The sequence below is a fragment of the Phyllobates terribilis genome, unplaced genomic scaffold (assembly GCF_046119375.1).
Source record: "Phyllobates terribilis strain yellow unplaced genomic scaffold, ASM4611937v1 Scaffold_7__3_contigs__length_470593459, whole genome shotgun sequence".
NCBI lineage: Eukaryota > Metazoa > Chordata > Amphibia > Anura > Dendrobatidae > Phyllobates > Phyllobates terribilis.
In genome coordinates, this window is record NW_027362767.1 from 22405670 (window position 1) to 22430194 (window position 24525).

General features: G+C 46.7%; 1 protein-coding gene across 8 annotated transcripts in view; it reads left to right on the forward strand.

Annotated features, from left to right (window-relative positions):
• Nucleotides 1-24525, forward strand: part of UNC79 (unc-79 homolog, NALCN channel complex subunit) — a 211805-nt gene that overhangs the window by 146584 nt on the left and 40696 nt on the right. For 5 of the 8 annotated variants that reach the window (XM_073638291.1, XM_073638295.1, XM_073638298.1 and 2 more), the window contains 11 exons: nt 10495-10657; nt 10872-11024; nt 11432-12559; nt 13343-13444; nt 14981-15097; nt 18341-18424; nt 18656-18758; nt 18838-18978; nt 19059-19097; nt 23518-23630; nt 23711-23796. In XM_073638291.1, the coding sequence (XP_073494392.1) occupies nt 10495-10657; nt 10872-11024; nt 11432-12559; nt 13343-13444; nt 14981-15097; nt 18341-18424; nt 18656-18758; nt 18838-18978; nt 19059-19097; nt 23518-23630; nt 23711-23796 (2229 nt within the window). The remainder of the gene's footprint in view (nt 1-10494; nt 10658-10871; nt 11025-11431; nt 12560-13342; nt 13445-14980; nt 15098-18340; nt 18425-18655; nt 18759-18837; nt 18979-19058; nt 19098-23517; nt 23631-23710; nt 23797-24525) is intronic. The other 3 variants (XM_073638292.1, XM_073638296.1, XM_073638297.1) reach the window with 2 other exon arrangements.

The window sequence follows — 24525 nt, forward strand, 5'->3', positions numbered from 1 at the left end:
ATAGCTTAGACTAAAAGAGAGAGAAAATATTCAGAAGGATCTAAATAAGCTTGAACAATGAGCTACGACTAATAGAAGAGTATTTAACAGGGAGAATGTAAGATTCTACATGTGGGCAAGAAAACCGAAAATTACATCTAGAGAATGGAAAGAGAACTAAGCTACAGCACTTGTGGAAAAGACTTGGGTATACTAATAGATCACAGACTGCACATGAGACAACAGAGTGATGCAGCAGAAAAAGAGGAATTTTTGGTACTCACCATAAAATCTCTTTCTTGGAGCCTTTATTGGGGGACACAGGACCATGGGTGTATGCTGCTGTCGCTAGGAGGTTGACACTATGCAAAAAAAGGAAAATGGCTCCTCCTCCGCAGTATACACCCACCTACAGGCACCAAGCTCACCAGTTAGTGGCTAGAGAAGTAGGAGAAGCATAAAATAACCAACTATGCAATGCCCAACGGGGCACAACCGTGAAAACTAAATGAGATGCCCAACAGGGCCAACTGGACATATGTCCAAACACAGGGAGGGTGCTGTGTCCCCCAATGAAGGCTCCAAGAAAGAGATTTTACGGTGAGTACCAAAAATCCCTCTTTCTCTATCGCTTCATTGGGGGACACAAGACCATGGGACGTCCCAAAGCAGTCCCCTGGGTGGGAGAACAGAAGATAGTCACAGACTAGGTCAGACTGCTGCAACCGCCGCCTGCAGGACCTTCCGTCCAAGACTGGCATCAGCCGAAGTGTGGACCTTGTAAAACCTTGAAAAGGTGTGAAGAGAAGACCTCGTTGCGGCCTTACAGATTTGAGAGGCCGAAGCCTGATGGTGGACCGCCCAAGAGGCCCCCACCGCCCTGGTGGAGTGAGCCCTTACTCCGGGAGGGGGAGGTTTGTCCGAGATGCAATGTGCCTCCAAGATGGTGGAACGTATCCAACGGGCGATGGTTGACTTGGAAGCAGGGAGACCCTTGCGATGCCCCTCAGGGATGACAAAAAGGGCATCCGAGCGCCGAAGGGAGGCCGTTCTGGAAAGGTACACACGTAGAGCTCTGACCAGGTCCAGTTTGTGCAGGGACTTCTCCCGTGGATGCACTGGAGCAGGGCAAAAGGAAGGCAAGACGATGTCCTCATTAATGTGAAAAGCGGAAACCACCTTTGGCAAAAAAGAAGGCACCGGCCTGAGCACTACTTTGTCTTGATGGAATACCAGAAAAGGCGACCGACAAGAGAGGGCTGCGAGTTCTGCGACCCTTCTAATAGAGGTAACAGCCACCAGAAAAGCCACCTTCCAGGAAAGGAGAGAGGCTGGAATGTCCTGAATGGGTTCAAACGGAGGCTGTTGTAGGACGCTTAGGACCATATTAAGGTCCCATGGTTCCACTGGAGGGCGATAGGGGGGCGCCAGGTGGGCCACCCCTTGTAGAAACGTCCTGACCTGAGGACGGCTAGCTAAGTTACGTTGGAATAGAATGGACAAGGCCGAAACTTGGCCCTTGAGAGTGCTGAGTGATAGTCCTGCCTCTAGGCCAGACTGAAGAAAGGCCAAAATGACTAGCAAAGAAAAAGACATAGGAGTCAGCTGATCCTGTTCGCAGTGACGAAAAAAGGCTCTCCAAGTTCTGTGGTATATGCGTGAGGTAGCGGGTTTTCTGGCATTAATTAGGGTCTGAATGACATTGTCAGTAAAGCCCGCCGTCTTCAACACCGCGGCCTCAACGGCCATACCATTAAATTCAGAGAACGAGAACTCTGATGAAGAATAGGACCCTGAGAGAGGAGGTCCGGACGGTCTGGTAGTCTCCAGGGGGAGTCGACAAGCAGATTTACCAGATCTGCGTACCAGACGCGTCTGGGCCAATCTGGGGCTACTAGGAGAACTGGTACTCCCTCTGTCTTGACCTTTTTGATGACTCGAGGGATCAAAGGTAGAGGTGGAAAGAGATAGGGCAGTTGGAACTGTGACCATGATATGACTAGCGCGTCCTGGGCGATTGCTAGCGGATCGCGGGACCGAGCTACAAAGGACGGAACTTTGTGGTTTAACCGGGACGCCATGAGATCGACGTCCGGCGTTCCCCACCGTAAGCAGATTTGGTGAAACACCTCGGGATGGAGAGACCATTCTCCTGAAGCGAGGCCTTGCCGACTGAGGAAGTCGGCCGCCCAATTGTCGACCCCTGGAATGTGGACTGCTGAGATTGCCGGGACCGTCTTCTCGGCCCAAAGTAGCACTCTTGCCACCTCTTTTAAAACGGGCTTGCTGCGCGTTCCTCCCTGATGGTTTATGTATGCCACGGCCGTGGCATTGTCCGATTGTACACGGGCTGGGAACCCTGCCAGGATCTTCTGCCAGTGACGCATTGCCAGGTAAATCGCCTTTATCTCCAGAATGTTGATGGGAAGGGAGACTTTTAGTGGGGATTCCACCGGCCCTGGACCGTGTGTTGTAGAAAAACTGCCCCCCAACCGATGAGACTGGCATCGGTCATGACCACCTGCCAGCGAAGTGGAAGGAATGATCTCCCAGGTCTGAAGGAAGAAGGGCGGGATCACCAGGTTAGCGACCGTCTTACTTGACGAGGCAACTTGATGCGTCGATCTAGAGATGACGGATTCTTGTCCCAAGCTGAGAGAAGGGCTAGTTGAAGAGACCGGGTATGGAACTGGGCAAATGGAACTGCCTCCATGGCTGCTACCATCTTTCCCAGGACACTCATGCATAGGCGAAGGGAGTGTGGACTTGGGTCGGAGAGGATGTGGATTCCTTGTCGTAGAGAGTTTATCTTTTCCCTCGGAAGGAGGACCCGGGCATGGGTCGTGTCGAACTGCATCCCTAGGAAGGTTAAGCGTTGGGATGGGACCAGGGAGGATTTGTCTGTGTTGATCAGCCAGCCTAGCTGGGAGAGTGTGTTCAAGGTGATCTGGAGACTGTGGAGACAGTCCCTGAACGTGGGGCCTTTGATTAACAGGTCGTCGAGGTAGGGGATGATTACAATTCCCCTTGTTCGAAGAATGGCCATAACTGTCGCCATCACCTTCGTGAAAACCCTCGGGGCTGTGGCAAGGCCGACGGGGAGGGCAGTGAACTGGTAATGCGCGTTCCTGAAGGAAAAGCGAAGGAATTTCTGATGTGACGCGCAGATTGGGATGTGAAGGTATGCATCCTGAATGTCCACTGAACTTAGATATTCCCCGGCCTCCATCGAGGCGATTACCGACCTGAGGGACTCCATCCTGAATTGTGGGATGCGTACATGTCGGTTTAGCTGTTTGAGGTCCAAAATCGGACGCAGTGAGATCCATCCAGAGATGGTTGTGGGGGGCGGGACCTGAGAAAACGTGGGGGTGGGCTGGAGTCGAACTCGATTTTGTAGCCGGAAGTCACAATTTCTTTGACCCAGGCATCTTCTATTGCCAGGAGCCAAGAATCTGTGAACAGAAGGAGACGGCCGCCCACCCTGGGAGAAGTCCCAGGTGGGAGTGACCCGTCATGCTGAGGAAAACCTGTTGGATCGAGATCGTGATCCAGAGGACTTGGAGGAGCGACTCTTTGGGCGCCAGTTAGGCGTGGGCCTAAAGGAGGGCTTACGACTGTCCCGCTGTGCTGGAGTACGGTCCTGTTTAGAGGAGGGGTTCGGTTGAGCGAACTGACGAAAGGACCGGAACTGAAGGGGGCGTCTCCTAGGAAAAGGGCGTTTGGGTCTGGGCTGGGGGAGAGAGGTGCTCTTACCCCCAGTAGCATCAGAGATGATCTGATCTAGCTTGGAGCCAAACAGCCTGGAACCTTGAAAAGGAAGATTAGTTAGAGATCTTTTGGAAGCCGGATCGTCCTTCCAGGCTTTAAGCCAAAGAATTCTGCGTAAGGCAACAAGATTACTGGAAACCCGGGCTGAGCATGCAGCGGAGTCGAGGGACGACGTAAGCAGATATTTCCGGGCGTGGCCGATTTGATCAGCTAAGTCGGCCAGATCGTCCGGGGAGGCCCCTGCTAGGATGCCCTGTCTGAGCTGTTTGGCCCATGCGGACACCGTCTTTGATACCCAAGTTGAGGCGAAGGAAGGGCAAAGGGAGGTGCCTGCAGCCTCAAATGCTGACTTAGAGAGGGCCTCAACCTGTCTATCCATGGTATCCTTAAGGGAGGAACCATCCGGAAGAGACAGTACAGTCTTGGCCAAAAGGCGAGAGACGGGAGCGTCCACAGATGGTGACTCCGTCCATTTGCTGACAAGGTCGTGGTTAAATGGGTATAGGACGTTTAACTGTTTCTTTCCTGTAAAGTGCTTTTCTGGATGCTCCCACTGCTTCTGAAAAACGCTGTCAAATTCTGCATGGTTAGAGAAAGTGCGTACAGGACGCTTAATCTTTTTGAAGGAAACTGAGTAGTCCCGGGACGGGCTCTCGTCTTCTGTAACATGCAGAGTCTGATTGACCGTTACAAGGCTGTCTATCATGTCCTGGATCCTGGAATACTGGTCAGAGTCAGAACCAGAGTCTGAATCTGAAGCAGAGTTAGATCCCGGGGCGACCTCTGGGGAAGAGGTGTGAGACGCAGGGAGCATCTTGGAGTCTGGAGAGCTGGAGGATGAGCTTGCGTGAGTCCGTTTCTGAGAACGTGCCGTCAGTCTGCCCCTGTGAGGAGGGGGCAGGGGTGCCTGCGAATCGTCTGTGGGGACGTTCGGAGCGCTGGTGGCCGTGGATAACATAGGCAAACGTTCTGGTTAGCGTTCTAAGACGTGCACCAGAGATTGAGAAACCTTGGTGAGGTCAGAGACAGACTGTGACATAGCAACAGCCCACTCCGGAGGGGAGGGGGTTACCACGTCCTGAGCGGCGGGGGGATCTTGGGGTGCCAGCATGGCGGAAGGTTTGCAGGTCGAGCAGAAGGCCATAGTGAGACCCGCGGGCCACTTAGTACCGCAAAGAGCACAGGCGTAGTATGTGACAATGTGAGAGGGATGGACTGAGGGCTCCCTGGGTTTGGGCATATGTGCCTGACCAGGGATACTGCAGAGGAGGACGCCTGTGGGCAGGGAAGGGTGGGGGTCGTGTCAGGACAGAGCCTACCCAATCCTGCAGAGAAGCGGTCCCGTGTCCCCCTGAAAGGCTCCGAAGGTGAGGTTGGAGCGGGTCACAGTAGGTGCCGACGGAGTAGGGAGCTGCGTGCGGCAGAGTGATGGCGTCGATGTAAGGGGAGGAGCAGAGGACGCTCGTTGATGACGGAGTGCGTTGAGGCTCCTATAGGCGGATGGGAAGGGGGGCGGGCTTAAAGGCCCCCCGTTGATAGGTCCGCGGAAGGCTCGAGGGCGTGACGGAAGCGTCACTATGCTGCTCAGCCCTGGTTGGTCAAATAGGAGGGGGCGTATAGCCGTTGGAGCGGGACCGCCCACCGGACATGCCCCCCAGATGGAGAAAAGCGCGGCAGATCTGCCGCGCATAAAGAAGAAGAAGGAGGAGGTGACCCAGGGAAGCGCTGTTAAGCACCATGTTTGGTGACAGGGGGAGGAAGGCAGGTAACGCCGGGGGACTGGGACCTACAGCTGAAAGACAGGCAAGTACCTGTCTTAGCGGGTCCGGGAATCGTCCTTTCCTTTCTCCTTCTGAGGATGGTCTCAGGATGCCTTCCTGGATAGGGGGGATCCTGGCTTTTCCTCCTTCCCGCACTGTCCGGTCCTGGACAGTGCAGGAGACTGTGTCAACCCCAGAGAACTGGGGGAAGGTCACCCGCAGGTACCACCGTCTCCCTCCCAGGCCACTCCGAGGAGGGGGCTGGGGTGGGGAACAGGCTTAGACTGTCCACCGAAATCACCCTGAGACACCCTAAGGTGACAGGGAATAAGTCCTGCCCAGCGGGTCCGAGAGTGGGCGATGTGGGGGTAGCCACATTGCTCTCTCGGTCGCTAGTGGGTTAACAGGGGACGCAGTGTTCCCTGTTAGCCTGAAGAGCTGTATCTGAAAGAGAAAAAACAAAGATTAATAAACACAACAGGTTGGATCTGTGAAGATCCAGGTCTACCTCCTACAGACACTAAGCTTAAACTGATGAGCTTGGTGCCTGTAGGTGGGTGCATACTGCGGAGGAGGAGCTATTTTCTTTTTTTTGCCTAGTGTCAAGCTCCTAGCGACAGCAGCATACACCCATGGTCCTGTGTCCTCCAATGAAGCGATAAAGAAAAGGCAAACACAGTTCTGGGATGTATTAAGAGAAGCATAGAGTCTAGATCACGTGAAGTCATTATCCTCCTCTACTCCTCCTTAGTCAGGCTCCATCTGGATACTGCGTCCAGTTCTGGGCGCCACATCTTAAAAAAGACATTTAAAAACAGGAGCAAGTTCAGAGAAGAGCGACCAAGATGATGAGCGGACTGCAAACTATGTCCTACGAGGAACGGTTAAAGGATCTGGGAATGTTTAGCTTGCAAAAAAGAAGGCAAAAAGAAGACTTAATAATTGTCTACATATCTGAAGGGATGTCGCAGTATACAGGGATCATCCTTTGACCACGGCCCCACTATCAGTATTTGGTCAGTATTCGGTCACTATTTTTCTCAGGAGTGGGAGCCAAAACCAGGTGAGGCACAATCAGAGAAAAGGTATAATAGAAACAAGTCACCAATTCTGCATTTATCACCCACTCCTGGTTTTGTCTCACACTCCTGAGAAAAAATACTGACCGAATACTGATAGTGGGGCCATGGCCTTATTCTCATTTGCACATGGAAACATGAAACGCAGTGGGATGAAACTAAAAAGGAGAAGATTCAGATTAGATATTGGAAAACACTTTTTGACAGTGAGGGTGATTAACAAGTGGAACATATAGCCACAAGACGTAGTGAGTTCTCCTTCAATTGAAGCCTTCAAACAAGGGCTGGACAGACATCTGTCTGAGATGGTTTAGTGAATCCTGCATTGAGCCCTGGGTTGGACACGAGGACCCTGGAGGTCCCCTCCAGCTCTTAACATTCTAGATTGTATGATTCTACACTCCTGCTCATCGTTATTAGACCAAGTAAGAAACCATTGCTGAAGAAAATGTATAAAAGGGAACAACTGATCTTTGGCCAAAGAGTATCTTGACAAACCACAATCCTTCTGGGAAAATGTTCTGTGGACAGATGAAACAAAAATAGAGCTTTTTGGCAATGCAAAACAAAAGTTTGTTTACAGACGTTGCAATGAAGCTTATAAGGAAAAATACTCCTTACCAACAGTTAAGCATGGTGGAGGATCCAGAATGCTGTGGGGTTGCTTTGCTGCATCCGGTACTGGAGGTCTTGACCGTATCACAGGAATCATGAAATCAGAGAATTATCAAGAGATTTTAAAGCGAAATGTCCTACCCAGTGTAAGAAAAATCATAGAATCATAGAATGGTAGAGTTGGAAGGGACCTCCTGGGTCATCTGGTCCAACCCCCTGCTCAAAGCAGGATTCACTAGATCATCTCAGACAGATGTCTGTCCAGCCTCTGTTTGAAGACGTCCATTGAAGGGGAACTCACCACCTCTCGTGGCCGCCTGTTCCACTCATTAATCACCCTAACTGTCAAAAAGTTTTTTCTAATATCTAATCTGTGTCTCCTCCCATTTAGTTTCATCCCATTGCTTCTAGTCTTTCCTTGTGCAAATGAGAATAAAGATGATCCTTCTACAATGTGACAGCCCTTGACATATTTGTAGACAGCTATTAAGTCTCCTCTCAGTCTTCTTTTTTGTAAGCTAAACATTCCCAAATCCTGCAACCGTTCCTCATAGGACATGGTTTGCAGACCAGTCACCATTCTGGTCGCTCTTCTCTGAACTTGCTCCAGTTTGTCTATGTCTTTTTTTAAAATGTGGTGACCAAAACTGTACACAGTATTCCAGATGAGGTCTGACCAAAGAGGAGTAAAGACCGATAATGACTTCACGTGATCTAGACTGTATGCTTCTGTTAATACATCCCAGAATTGTATTTGCCTTTTTTGCTGCTGCATCACACTGTTGACTCATGTTCAGTCTATGATCTATTAGTATACCTAAGTCTTTTTCACATGTACTGTTGCTTAGCTCTATTCCTCCCATTCTGTATATGCTTTTTTCATTTTTATTGCCCAGATGTAGTACTTTGCATTTTTCCCTGTTAAAAACCATTCTGTTGGTTGCTGCCCACTGCTCCAGTTTATTTAGGTCTTTTTGAATCCTCTCTCTCTCTTCTCTAGTATTAGCTATCCCTCCTAGCTTTGTGTCATCAGCAAATTTAATCAGTTTACCCTCAATTCCTTCATCTAAATCATTGATAAAGATGTTGAACAATACAGGTCCCAGGACGGAGCCCTGTGGTACCCCACTTGAGACATTCATCCAGCTGGATGTGAAGCCATTTACAACCACCCTTTGAGTCCGATCACTAAGCCAGTTATGAATCCACCTAACAGTTGCCTGGTCCATTGCATACTTGGTCATTTTTTCAATAAGGATGGTGTGAGATACTTTGTCAAATGCTTTGCTGAAGTCAAGATATACTATATCTACAGCATTTCCCTGATCCACCCAGTCAGTGATTCTGTCATAGAAGGAAATTAAGTTAGTCTGACATGACTTGTTAGTTACAAACCCATGCTGACTCTGGTTAATCACTTCATTCTTATCCATGTACTTACATACATGTTGTTTAATAATTTGTTCAAAGATCTTTCCTGGTATAGAAGTCAGACTCACCGGCCTATAGTTCCCTGGGTCCACCTTCTTCCCCTTTTTGAAGATAGGAACAACATTTGCTCTTCCCCAGTCTTCTGGGACTTCTCCTGTTCTACTTGGTGTGAGTCTAACATCATGGGTTCTACAGCAAGACCCAAAGCACACATCCAAAAGTACACAGGAATGGTTGAAAAAGAAAAAATGTACTGTTTTACAATGGCCAGCAATGAGTCCTGACCTCAATCCCATTGAAAATCTTTGGGGTGATCTGAAATCTGCCATTGGGAAAAAGAACCTGCAAACATTCAAGAGCTCGAACAAACTGCAAAGGATGATGGGGGGAAACTCCACCTGAGAAGAGCAAGAAGCTTATAGATGGCTACAAGAAACGTGTGGAGGCTGTCAGCAATGCCAAAGGGTGGGCAACCAAGTATTAATTAGGGGGGCAACCAGGTATTAATTAGGGGGGCCTTTATTGCTGCACATGCTGTTTCTTCTGTTACTTCTTTGAAATTGCAACATTTAAGTTTAAAAACAATGTTTTATTGTTGCATTACTTTGGAGCACTAATTAAAAAATCCTGAGGATATAACTTTTGTACATTTCCATTTATATCTGAAGATATTGTACAGTCTATGGAAAAAATGAAGAGGTGCGAATAATGGTGAGCAGCACTGTATGTGTCGTAATCTGATCAACAGGACTTGTGCAGGATACCTGCCAACCATGCACGTGTCTCGGCAGGTATTTGAGGTCATAACCTCATCAGACGTGAGCGGCACTGAACAACCCCTTTAATAATTCTACCTCAGACTCTAGCAGACAATAATTGCGCCGTAATAGAGCAGAGCAGCAGTGTAAAGTATTTACTAGATTTTAATTGTTTTAATCTGGGTCCCCAAACAGTTTGTTCTTACAAACTTGGACAGATTACTACATTGCTGCTGTATGGTCCCTGTGGTGTCAGTGGCAGACAGTGGGGTCTGTCAGCGGACCCCTGAGCTTGTCCCGGTTTATACTGGCAGCCCATTATCATGCAGACGCAGACTTCTCCTTCATACGGCGGCTGAATATGGTAATAACCAGACCTGGGTCACCATTATTCCATGTGTCTGTCATCTCTGGTGACACATAGTGCTCCGACCGTCCGTCAGCTGTCACAGAACCGTCAGCGCGTCGCCGGGTGAGACGGCTCGCCCCTGACCACGGTGAATACATTAATAAATCAACTAATGATGGGCAGATCCAGCCGGGAAGTCACTGCTGATGGGATGTATGGCATCCAGACATTGTGGAGGCATTCTGGCTCTTGTAGTTCCCCAGCAGAGGATGATGAGGTCGATGTGACAGTGAATGTTTTCTCTCCTGTTTCTCACTGTGACTAAATAATGTTTCATAAATTTCAACATCTCTGATTGCTGTCACTCAGGCGCCGGCCACTCCGGTGGTCTTCGGGACAGGAAGCCATGACATCCTGTTTGGTCACCTGATTGCAGAGGCCTGTGATTGGCTGCAGCGGTCAGGTAACTGTAACGAAATGTCTCGGGAGATGCTCAGGAGTAAGCGTACGAGCAGACGGTGTGACAGTGCAGGGAAAGCCTTTACCCCCATACGGCCGGCCGCACCGTGTGGCTCTACCCTAGGTCTGACAAGTCACAGAGGACTGTCTATCCTTGTACATGGTAACAAAGGCATCAGCTGTGTGAGCACCGCATGGTTAGAATCCAGTCACTGACAGTAAGCAGAGATATTGAAAGCACTATCGCAGAATATTAGAGATTGCAGAATGATTTCTCTTCTGTTTTGGAGCAGTATCCGTACCGGGAAGCCGATCTGGGGAAGATTGTGTTACATCTCATCCACATCACGGTGAACACGCTGAACGCTCAGTATCACAGCTGCAAACCACATGCGACGGCCGGCCCGCTGTACAGCGACAACAGCAACATCAGCCGCTACAGCGAGAAGGAGAAAGGTGAGTGCTGACGGGAGTGGGCCCATCATTACCCCCCACAGGAGCTGCCGCTCATCATAGTCTAACATCCCCTCTATCACTCTGTAACGCCACACATTTGCTGACCGGGGCCCTGGGAAAGCTGGGTGGTGATCGATATGGAAGCAGCAGTGGTGTCCGTGTTGCTTGTCACCCAGCTCTCCCAGCTTAGACTTGTATTTTTTCACATCCCCAGCAGAGGAAGACAGCGTCTTTGATGAATCTGACATCCACGAAACGCCCACAGGAGCCTGCAACAAGGAGTCCCAGACTTTCTTCGCTCGTCTGAAGAGGATCGGAGGGAGCAAGATGGTGAAATATCAACCAGTGGACATGAGCGGGCAGAGAAGTACGAGCAATAGGAACATCTTTCTATTCATTTCATGTCTCCTAGTGGTTGGTGCAACTCACAAATCCTGAGCACAATCTGCCATATACAGGAAATGTCTGTTTTTTATTGATATCCTTGACCTTCATGGGTCTGAATTGGGGCAGCAGTCCTGTAGAAATCTGGGTACTTGAGGGTTTCCTACATTTTACCTACCACAGGGACAGATAAGCTAGGAGTAATGGAGCGGGGGTTGCACCAGGATGGGGGGGGTATCATGATAATGATTTGGGATTCACTTTCTGACCCTAATGAGAGGTTAAAATAAAAAAAAATGTATCTGGTCATTAAGGCTCAAACTGGCATTAAGGGTTTTATAGGCTGCAGCGTTGTAAGGTATTTTCTACTTATTTATGGCCTTTTTCTAGGTGAAATAGAACTGGCTGAATACAGAGAATCCGGAGACAGTATCCTTCGCTGCGTAAGAGAAGACACCATTCAGAAGAAGCGGCTGCGCTCCCTTAAGCAGAAGTCCTTGGACATCGGCAACACGGACTCCTTGCTGTTCACCTTGGACGAGCACCGGCGGAAGTCCTGCATAGACCGGTGCGACCTCAGTCACAGCCAGAAGATGAACGACTACGCGCAGTCCCGTCAGAACTCCTCCAACAAGGCTGATAATGGAGACTCCAACGAGAACCCTATGGAGCGAGACAGTGAAGTCCGGAGACCCATTATTCCAGAGGTGAGGTTGAGTTGCATGGAGACCTTTGAGGTGAAGGTAGATTCTCCGGTGAAGCCGCCTTCTCCGAAAGAAGACCTGGACCTGATAGATTTATCTTCAGACTCCACCTCAGGTCCCGAGAAACAGTCCATATTATCCACCTCTGACAGCGACTCTTTGGTGTTCGAGCCTCTGCCGCCCTTGAGAATTGTGGAGAGTGATGATGAAGAGTTCCAGCTCATCAACAGCGGAAGCATTATGGTGTCGACTACTTCAACGCCCATCAGTTCATCCGTGCTTAGCCTCAGCATGACGCCGCTGGTCCAAGTGAGCATCGAGGATTGCTCGAAAACCTTCACTTCTGATGATTTCTGCTACAGTCCGGACTTACAAATAGAAGAAATCCCTTCCCAAGGTGCAGAACATCAAAAAGCCTTTGCCAAACCAGAAGATCTCCTAGAGGTGTCCACTGGGAGCCCGCTCACCCTGAAGCAGAAGAGGGACCAGCTACGCAAGTCCTGCGCTCTCACCGACACGTCTCTGGATGACAATGAGGAGGACGCCGTGGAGGAAAATAAGTCCCCCATCAAAAGTGTCCAACTCAACGTTCCCGAGGATGGCGAAAACCAGACGGACAGCGAGAAACCCGATGCTGGCACCGAGTCTGACCCGGAGCAAAGTGCAGAACAGAAGGAAGAGACGGAAGAGTTTAAGATACAGATAGTCCCCAGACAACGGAAGCAAAGAAAGATAGCGGTCAGTGCGATCCAGAGGGAATACCTGGACATCACCTTCAACATCCTGGACAAGCTGGGAGAGCAGAAAGACACAGGTACAGTCCTCATAGAAAGCTGCCAAACCATTCCCATGAGATAGGAATCGGATCGCCATCTGTCCCATCTCCCGCTACACACGAACGCTCGGCGCGTCTGAGTGCTCATGTGTTAGCAACTTATCCCCTCTGAAAACAAAAAGGGTCGGGCATTTAATTTTTATTAAATGCCTGTGGAAATGGGTGGAAAGTTGGAAAGCCCCCATACACATCACATGCTCGTCTGGTCCCACCGAAGTCGGCGAGTTCGGCCCACATTCATCTAATGTGTATGGACCTATAAGATGTAGTCTATTAGGCCCAGGTCTTCGGAGTCAGGACAAAACAGGTCAATGTAGCAGAAGTTTTGCGTATTATTGTATTATGGAACTAGAAAAAAAAATTGTTAAACATTTAAAAAGAAAAAACAAAAAAACAGAATTGCTATTACCAATGCAATAAAATGAATACGCTGTTTATTTGGCACAATGAGTGAACACCATAAAACTAAAGAATGCACATCATGATTTACCCCCAAAAATGGAATAAAAGCTGATCATAAAGTCAGAAGTATTGCTAAAAGGTTCAAGTCTTAAAGAAATATAATAATCATAAAAAAAGGGCAATAATAAATACAACTTATCCTGCCAAAAACAAACCCTCATACGACTACGACAAAACAAAACTCCATGATAAGTCGCATCGTTCTGGGGTTATAGACAGGTTGTTTTGCAATGTTCCTTAGTAACCAGACTGTCAGACACAGCTCAGGACTGACATTTCCCTTATCTGTCATCTTTCCAGAGACCGATCCTAAAGCGCTGTCAATATTGCCTCGGGAATCGTCTTCTGCGCCCACCTTGGAGGCCGGTGTTCCTGAACCCAGTAGTCGCTCATCTCTCGCAAGTAGGTCGTGTACATGTATGTAGTGATATAAGGAAGAGTCCACGTGATTCACTGTCTAAGAATTCGTGCAGAAGCTCATGGAAGCAGGAGTGCGAGATATAAAAGCACCACACGCCGCTCTCAGGAGTCATCTGGGTGGAGCCGCAGCAGGGACTAGTCACGGTGACTTCGCTGATAGCATGCCCACTGTCTGCCATGATTGGCACCCTGTCCGGCACAGATAGTGCTGGCTTTACTGTGAGAAGTATTAGGGCTCGCTCACACTGGCATATAATACGGAAGAGTGCAATGCGAGAAAACATCACATTGCTCTCTGACCAATTTTAGTAAATGAGTCAATGCTCATTTGAGAGTTTTTCTCTGCTCAGATCGGACTGAGAAAAAAATTGCAGCATGCTGCAATTGTCTGCGAGAATCGATCACACTCGCCAATGCAAGTCAATGGGTGCGAGAAAAAAATCGCACACCACACAAACCATGTGTATGGTGTCCGATTTTTACACACACATCTCCAAGGAAACCCAACATTTCATCAGCCAAGTACAGTAAATTAACAGCCCGAACCTTTAGAATAGAATAGATAAAATAGCGATACAGAATATATAGATATATAGATAGAATAGATAGATGTCATGTAGAAATAAAAAGGTCACAAGCCCCCTATATATAATAAACTAGCACCCTTTAGTGCCTTTCATGTGGCGCTAAAGGGTTTTTAGCCTTATTTAACCTATTAAATAAATACATCATTTATAAAAAATGGTTTGGGTTCCCCTCTTTTTTTAATAACCAGCTAAGGGAAAGCAGACAGCTGTGAACTGGTCGTATTTTGTTGGGAAGGGGACAATATCCATGGACCTTCCCAGCCTATTATTATCAGCCCCCAGCTGTCTTCTTAGCCTTTGCTGGTTATTAAAAATAGTGGGGACCACACGTCATTTTTTTTAGGGTCCTTCCTTTTTAATAGCCAGTGAAGGCAAAATAGACAACCGTGAATCAATTAATAGGCTAGGAAGCTCCATGGTTATTGGGCCCTTCCCAGCATAATAAGACCAACTCACAGCTGTCTGCTTTCCCTTAGCTGGGGATTAGGGGGACCCAACATAATTTTTTTCATTTATTTATTTATGTATTTATTTCGCTCACTGGATGTAAATAAGAGTGTTCCCTTTCCCGAAAGCAAGCAGAAATCTTGAAAATAATAAAAAGATGGAAGAATAAAGTGTATGATTATAAAGCTTTCTGTAAATATAGCTGGAGAACCCGCTACGTGCAAACACCTGTCCACAAAGCCATACATATACGTGTCTGTATCTGGTTTTTGTGCAGCAGTACAACTTATGACGCCCCCTCAAAAAAAGGGTCGGAGCTAAGAAGTGCAGGGGGTGTGATCTATTTTTCCGACAGACATATATGAGGATATTAGTAGCAGGAAGCAGGGAGTCCGTGCAGGAGGGAGACGCAATTGTGGAGCTTCTGTAATTCCGGAACAGCGGCTTCTTCCTAATATATCGTAATATATTTATGTCCACAAAGCGCAATATAGGCAAATGAAAAGGGGCTCTGTTGGTGCGCTTACTATGGCCCAGCTCATGAAGAGGCAGCTCGATCACCAATCCTCTGCACCCCACAACATCAGTACCTGGGACCCGGGTAGGTGAAGACCAAGTCACCTCGTTCATGACCACCCATCACACATCCGTCCGAAACACGGGATACCTTGTGTGCAGTGCAAAAAGGGCACAATCCGCCAGCCAGGACGGCATGCGCTACAAAAAGGGGGGAACTAGGGATAAAAACCTGCTTTATAATTACAGCACCATTTCCATATGTCGCCCTGTGCTGTGAATGTGTTATAGAAATGGTATCTAAAGTGTGAATCCGGCTCAATAATTTACATTGCTGAACCTGTATTATACTCCAGAGCTGCACTCACTATTCTGCTGGTGCAGTCACTGTGTACATACATTACATTACTGATCCTGAGTTACATCCTGTATTATACTCCAGAGCTGCACTCACTATTCTGCTGGTGCAGTCACTGTGTACATACATTACATTACTGATCCTGAGTTACATCCTGTATTATACTCCAGAGCTGCCCTCACTATTCTGCTGGTGCAGTCACTGTGTACATACATTACATTACTGATCCTGAGTTACACCCTGTATTATACTCCAGAGCAGCACTCACTATTCTGCTGGTGCAGTCACTGTGTACATACATTACATTACTGATCCTGAGTTACATCCTGTATTATACTCCAGAGCTGCACTCACTATTCTGCTGGTGCAGTTACTGTACATACATTACATTACTGATCCTGAGTTACATCCTGTATTATACTCCAGAGCTGCACTCACTATTCTGCTGGTGGAGTCACTGTGTACATACATTACATTACTGATCCTGAGTTACATCCTGTATTATACCCCAGAGCTGCACTCACTATTCTGCTGGTGCAGTCACTGTGTACATACATTACATTACTGATCCTGAGTTACATCCTCTATTATACTCCAGAGCTGCACTCACTGTTCTGCAGGTGCATTCACTGCATACATACATTACATTACTGATCCTGAGTTACATCCTGTATTATACTCCAGAGCTGCACTCACTATTCTGCTGGTGCAGTCACTGTGTACATACATTACATTACTGATCCTGCACTAATCTGAGTTACATCCTGTATTATACTCCAGAGCTGCACTCACTATTCTGCTGGTGCAGTCACTGTGTACATACATTACATTACTGATCCTGAGTTACATCCTCTATTATACTCCAGAGCTGCACTCACTGTTCTGCAGGTGCATTCACTGCATACATACATTACATTACTGATCCTGAGTTACATCCTGTATTATACTCCAGAGCTGCACTCACTATTCTGCTGGTGCAGTCACTGCGTACATACATTACATTACTGATCCTGCACTAATCTGAGTTACATCCTGTATTATACTCCAGAGCTGCGCTCACTATTCTGCTGGTGCAGTCACTGTGTACATACATTACATTACTGATCCTGAGTTACATCCTCTATTATACTCCAGAGCTGCACTCACTGTTCTGCAGGTGCATTCACTGCATACATACATTACATTACTGATCCTGAGTTACATCCTGTATTATACTCCAGAGCTGTACTCACTATTCTGCTGGTGGAGTCACTGTGTACATACATTACATTACTGATCCTGAGTTACATCCTGTATTATACCCCAGAGCTGCACTCACTATTCTGCTGGTGCAGTCACTGTGTACATACATTACATTACTGATCCTGAGTTACATCCTCTATTATACTCCAGAGCTGCACTCACTGTTCTGCAGGTGCATTCACTGCATACATACATTACATTACTGATCCGGAGTTACATCCTGTATTATACTCCAGAGCTGCACTCACTATTCTGCTGGTGCAGTCACTGTGTACATACATTACATTACTGATCCTGCACTAATCTGAGTTACATCCTGTATTATACTCCAGAGCTGCACTCACTATTCTGCTGGTGCAGTCACTGTATACATACATTACATTACTGATCCTGAGTTACATCCTCTATTATACTCCAGAGCTGCACTCACTGTTCTGCAGGTGCATTCACTGCATACATACATTACATTACTGATCCTGAGTTACATCCTGTATTATACTCCAGAGCTGCACTCACTATTCTGCTGGTGCAGTCACTGTGTACATACATTACATTACTGATCCTGCACTAATCTGAGTTACATCCTGTATTATACTCCAGAGCTGCACTCACTATTCTGCTGGTGCAGTCACTGCGTACATACATTACATTACTGATCCTGAGTTACATCCTGTATTATACTCCAGAGCTGCACTCACTATTCTGCTGGTGCAGTCACTGCGTACATACATTACATTACTGATCCTGCACTAATCTGAGTTACATACACTAATAGATAAATCTGTACCCATATAGCAGAAACTCCAAAAGCAGAATAGTGAGTGCAGCTCTGGAGTATAATACAGGATGTAACTCAGGATAATTACAAGATCAGTAATGTAATATATGTACACAGTGACTGCACCAGCAGAATAGTGAGTGCAGCTCTGGAGTATAATACAGGATGTAACTCAGGATCAGTAATGTAATGTATGTACACAGTGACTGCACCAGCAGAATAGTGAGTGCAGCTCTGGAGTATAATACAGGAGGGAACTCAGGATCAGTATTGTAATGTATGTACACAGTGACTGCACCAGCAGAATAGTGAGTGCAGCTCTGGAGTATAATACAGGATGTAACTCAGTATCAGTAATGTAATGTATGTACACAGTGACTGCACCAGCAGAATAGTGAGTGCAGCTCTGGAGTATAATACAGGAGGGAACTCAGGATCAGTACAGGATCAGTAATGTATGTACATAGTGACTGCACCAGTAGAATAGTGAGTGCAGCTCTGGAGTATAATGCAGGATGTAACTCAGGATCAGTAATGTAATGTATGTACACAGTGACTGCACCAGCAGAATAGTGAGTGCAGCTCTGGGGTATAATACAGGATGTAACTCAGGATCAGTAATGTAATGTATGTACACAGTGACTGTACCAGCAGAATAGTGAGTGCAGCTCTGGAGTATAATGCAGGGTGTAATAAGATATTGGCAGAACTCGGCTGCCTTTTTATTATAGGAAACAATCACTAATGTGTGTAAGGAGCATAGAAAGCCAGAAGCAGTTTTTCGTCTCACATTCTGTATAAAACTAACAGATTAACCATTTCAGACAAGACTGGTATAAATGTCTTATTAATCATGACAGTTTCCATTTTTAGGAGTAATTTTTTGTTTTTCTTGTGTGTAGAATTATCAAAAATATTTCATTAATCTGTGATTCCTTTTTGTTCTTTAGATGATCCTAAAGCAGGACATGAAGTGCTGGGAAGCATCTCAGAAGTGTCGATGGGAAGGACTAGCATTCCTTATATTCAGATAGGTGAGTGATAAGTAATGAACAAAGACGGGGTCTGTGGCATTTGGACTGGCCATGGGGTCCGCCAACAGGCCCCATTTACCTGCTGTACTGTATACTCTCCTCTAGAGGACACAGGTCTACATTACCCAGCATTGGGGATTGTCATATTCATGATATATTTATCTCCAAATTTCCTTTTTCTATGCAGTAGCATAATATATATATTTTTTATACCATCTCTTTTACTTCTAGGGGCAACCAAGTCCAGCCTCCTGTCCGCTCCCAGCATTGTCAGCATGTTTGTCCCAGCACCCGAAGACTTTTCTGATGAGCAGCCTACGGTAATGTCTGACAAGTAAGTGCCTACCTGTAAACAGGGCCGATATGACCGACCTGCGGCCCCCAGGTATCATCAAAGAGGTGTATTGTTGCAGGTGTCATGACTGTGGGGCCATCCTGGAGGAATATGATGAAGAGACCCTAGGCCTGGCGATCGTGGTTCTCCTGACATTCATACACTTGAGCCCAGATTTGGCTGCGCCCCTGCTGCTTGATATCATGCAGTCTGTCGGGAGGTCAGTGCCTTCTAATCCACCACTGAGGGGCGTAGAAGGTTTATGTGGCTTCATTAACGGCCCAGTGTCTTCTCTCCTAGGTTGGCGTGCAGCACCAGCTTCTCTAACCAGGCAGAGAGGTAAAATTATCCGGCGTCTTTTTCAGTTTATATTTTTAAAAAGGTTTTCTTGGACTTTTTGATTGATGGAGGTCCAAAAAAAAGGAGAAAAATTGAAAATCAAACAATTAAAAATAAATAAATACAAATATTTGGTATCGCTGCATTCAGTCCGATCTATCAAAATATAAAAACAATCCGATTGGTAAACGGTGCAACGAGAAAAAGAATCAAAACACCAGAATTACGTTTTTTTGGCCGCTGAAACATTGCAATAAAATGCAATACGATGCGATCAAAACATTTTATCTACCCCAAAATGGTATCAATAAAAGCACCAGCACAGGGAGCAAAAAATAAGCCCTCATCCAGATCCCAAAACATGGAAACGCTATTGGTTGGAAAATAGCGACATAAGTGAAAATTTTGTTTCTTACAAATTTCTTAATTTTTTTCACCACTTAAAAAAAAAAACTATACGTTTGTTAACTGCAAACTCGAACTGACCTGGGGAATCATATTGCCAGGTGAGGTTTACCATATAGTGAACATGGTAAATGAAAAACCTAAAAAAAAACAATTGTGGAATTGCACTTTTTTTGCAATTTCACCGCACTAGGAATATTTATCCCATTTTCCAGTGGTAAAATCAATGGTTCAACTCAAATGAACAACTCGTCTTGCAAAAAACAAGCTCTCATACAGCTATATAGATGGAAAAATAAAAAAGTTAATGACTCTTGGAATAAGGGGAAGAAAAAACGAAAGAGCGAAACATAAGATCATAAGGTAATGAAGGGGTTAATGATTGGGCAGAGCATTTATCAGTCGCTCTGCCCAATTATACAGAGAAATGTTCAGACCTACAGATACCGCTGAACACTCAAACAGTCTGGAGGGGTCAGAACCACTAAAATCCAGCTATGCGGCATTAACCCCTGCACTAGAAATATTACAATTAACCATTTGTCTGCGCTAAACCTTATGAAATCCTTACATCACACCCTTCACTGTCCTGGACCACCGGGAATCCCTACACTAACTTCATTCACTGCCGCAAAACACAAAACTGGAATTAACCCTCTTGCCTGTTTTAGCTCCACCCCCACTGTCTGACATGTGACCTGTTTTAGCTCCCCCCCTGCTGTCTGACATGTGACCTGTTTTAGCTCCACCCCTGCTGTCTGACATGTGACCTGTTTTAGCTCCACCCCCACTGTCTGACATGTGACCTGTTTTAGCTCCCCCCCTGCTGTCTGACATGTGACCTGTTTTAGCGCCACCCCCACTGTCTGACATGTGACCTGTTTTAGCTCCACCCCTGCTGTCTAATATGTGACCTGTTTTAGCTCCACCCCTGCTGTCTAATATGTGACCTGTTTTAGCTCCACCCCTGCTGTCTGACATGTGACCTGTTTTAGCTCCACCCCTGCTGTCTAATATGTGACCTGTTTTAGCACCACCCCTGCTGTCTGACATGTGACCTGTTTTAGCTCCCCCCCCCACTGTCTGACATGTGACCTGTTTTAGCTCCCCCCTGCTGTCTGACATGTGACCTGTTTTAGCTCCACCCCTGCTGTCTGACATGTGACCTGTTTTAGCTCCACCCCTGCTGTCTGACATGTGACCTGTTTTAGCTCCACCCCTGCTGTCTGACATGTGACCTGTTTTAGCTCCACCCCTGCTGTCTAATATGTGACCTGTTTTAGCACCACCCCTGCTGTCTGACATGTGACCTGTTTTAGCTCCACCCCTGCTGTCTGACATGTGACCTGTTTTAGCTCCACCCCCACTGTCTGACATGTGACCTGTTTTAGCTCCCCCCTGCTGTCTGACATGTGACCTGTTTTAGCTCCACCCCCACTGTCTGACATGTGACCTGTTTTAGCTCCATCCCTGCTGTCTGACATGTGATCTGTTTTAGCTCCACCCCTGCTGCCAGACATGTGACCTGTTTTAGCTCCACCCCTGCTGCCAGACATGTGACCTGTTTTAGCTCCACCCCTGCTCTCTAACTTGTGACCTGTTTTAGCTCCACCCCTGCTGTCTGACATGTGACCTGTTTTAGCTCCCCCTCTGCTGTCTGACATGTGACCTGTTTTAGCTCCCCCCCGCTGTCTGACATGTGATCTGTTTTAGCTCCACCCCCACTGTCTGACATGTGACCTGTTTTAGCTCCATCCCTGCTGTCTGACATGTGACCTGTTTTAGCTCCATCCCTGCTGTCTGACATGTGACCTGTTTTAGCTCCCTCCCTGCTGTCTGACATGTGACCTGTTTCAGCTCCCTCCCTGCTGTCTGACATGTGACCTGTTTTAGCTCCACCCCCACTGTCTGACATGTGATCTGTTTTAGCTCCCCCCCTGCTGTCTGACATGTGACCTGTTTTAGCTCCACCCCCACTGTCTGACATGTGATCTGTTTTAGCTCCCCCCCTGCTGTCTGACATGTGACCTGTTTTAGCTCCCTCCCTGCTGTCTGACATGTGACCTGTTTTAGCTCCACCCCCACTGTCTGACATGTGACCTGTTTTAGCTCCACCCCCACTGTCTGACATGTGACCTGTTTTAGCTCCACCCCCACTGTCTGACATGTGACCTGTTTTAGCTCCCCCCCTGCTGTCTGACATGTGACCTGTTTTAGCTCCCTCCCTGCTGTCTGACATGTGACCTGTTTTAGCTCCACCCCCACTGTCTGACGTGTGACCTGTTTTAGCTCCCTCCCTGCTGTCTGACATGTGACCTGTTTTAGCTCCACCCCCACTGTCTGACATGTGACCTGTTTTAGCTCCACCCCCACTGTCTGACATGTGACCTGTTTTAGCTCCACCCCCCGCTGTCTGACATGTGACCTGTTTTAGCTCCCCCCCCTGCTGTCTGACATGTGACCTGTTTTAGCTCCCCCCCCGCTGTCTGACATGTGACCTGTTTTAGCTCCCCCCCTGCTGTCTGACATGTGACCTGTTTTAGCTCCACCCCTGCTGTCTGACATGTGACCTGAGTTCTAACTGTAGAACTGTCTTCTTATCTCCCACAATGCATTGCTGGCTTGTAAAATTAGCTTGGGATGTGAGTAGAGGCGAAATCATCCTTATTGTTGAGGTTAAGTTCTGGTTACTGGAGTTTGCCCAGGGTGCTGGGGTCTGCATCGAGTATCGCGGGTGATCGAATGACATGTTCCAGTCCCCGGGCAATCCTCACATGTTTTGTGGCTGTCTAACATGCAAAACATGCAGCCGCGGGGACACGAACATGTCACTCGATCACCCGCGATACTCGGTGCAGACACCAGCACCCTGGGCAAACTCCAGCACCTGCGCTCATCACTAATCATCATGTAACTCAATAGCGTAGAAGTAAAGCAAAGCTTCTATCACGTTCCTTTAATAAAGCTTCTGTCACCGCGCAGCGATCTGCCGGGGACATCACATGACACAACAATAATTAATGGCACCCGGTAGAGTTTCACACTAATGAGAAGAATGATTTCATCCCTTTAATTAAGTCACAGGGAAAGATTTATAGATGTGAATGTCGCTGGCGGCAGAGACAACAAAGCGACCTCTAACCCGGGTGACGAAAGGCGACGAAAACGCGGCAATAATTCACCTCCATGATTACGTCAGAGACAGGAGAGGAGACTTGTGCTCGTCTCCTAATGATCTGAAATTAATTACTGTTATCTTATATCAAAGGATCGAACGAAGGCTTCTTAAAGGGGAAACGCACATTGTCTTCTCACACGCTGCAGACATGGCGGTGCAGTGCACAATTGGTGGATCTCCCCTAACTGGTAGGGACGTGCCTGACTGCCAGAACGGGGGTCTCCATTAGAGTGAACTAATGGTTGCACATGTGCGGAGCTTCACAAGTGCCATAAACGCATTCAACCATTGCTCCATCCAAAGTCAAGACACGAGACCCCCGTCACGTAGGGAGGAGCTCGGAAATTCACTGCATGCAGTATGCAACAGGCTCCTAAAGGAGTTGCTTCCTTTGGGAGACAATTTTTTTGTCTTAAATATATGCATTTAGGGCTAGAAATCATTTCTACAGTCGGGTTTCAATAAAAAATTTTCACCATTTTTGCTTTTCCAGTCTCCTTGTTTCCCTGCACATTAAACTTGTGCTCCTAAATCAGCCGAGAAAGGCTCAGAAAATGACAGATGAAAGAGTTACAAATTCTGTCAGCACGAATTCACTGATGGATTCTCAGTTATCTCATTCTGCAGCCAGGAATATTTAGGGCAACACAGAGGCTACAGAAGGCAAATGTGCATGATTTTCAATGGAAACCAAATACAAGCATTTGAGGGGGGAAAAAATTCTCCCTTAAAGATTTAAGCTCCCCAGTGGTGCAGACTTAAAACCTTCAATTCATTGGTCTAGTCTACATATAAACTTGATAGCGATCTCATTATCCTTCTCTGCTTCCTCCGCAGTATGATGATCCCGGGGAACGTGGCGGGGGTGGCCAAGCAGTTCCTGCGCTGTGTTTTCCATCAGTTGGCTCCCAACGGTATCTTCTCACAGCTGTTCCAGAGCAATATCAAAGGTGAGGTATCGGGGTGCGCCCATCCTGCATGGCGATCATCGCCACACTCACCAGTCACTCTCCGATTCTCTGTTCTACAGACGGCAGCTTCTTACGCACTTTAGCGGCTTCTCTGATGGACTTCAGTGAGCTCAGCTCTTTTGCTGCCTTGAGCCAACTACTGGAGGTAAGTGACGGTCGGAGAGCTCCAGCCCGGAAATTCAGTCAAATGCTAAATCAGCAATTGCAGATTGTTGTCAGCGATCTAGTGACACTTTGAGTCCAGTGAGTGACATAGAAGCGAAACCGCACCAGTCCAGAAGGTGAGTGCAGGATTTTATTTTTTTTTCTTACTCCCCCCATGGGCATCTTGGCAAAATATTATAATGTAGAGGTATACCATTTCATATTCACCAGTGCAAAAATTAATAAAAAAATTACTAATGAAAGTGAAAACCACAGATCTTTAGGTGACTGATCATTATTACATTCAAGCTTAAATGAAAAGAAATAAATCCAAACCCGAAAAAAAAGTTAAAATTTGAAATAAATACAGAATTAAGGAAAACAATGAAGAATATACAAATTCTACATTAATCACAACAATTAAGTCACTTGGACAAAGCCATAAAAATAAAGTTTGAGTTAAAATGAAAAGAATAAAGTGGAAAGAATTACCAAGTATAATTTCTTAAAAATGAAGCCGCTGAGGTCTTATTAAAAAGAGTAAAACGAATAGTAATAAAATTAATATAAAAATAAGAGAAATTATAGAATAAAAAAAAGCAAAAGGCGTTGCTGGAAATTTGCAACGTCCCCCAAGAAATACACAAAGCTCAAATAATAGATTTCAGTATTAGTTGGTTTATCCCAAAAATGTGAAAATTTGCTTCCCCTTGTTATGGACAACGACAGA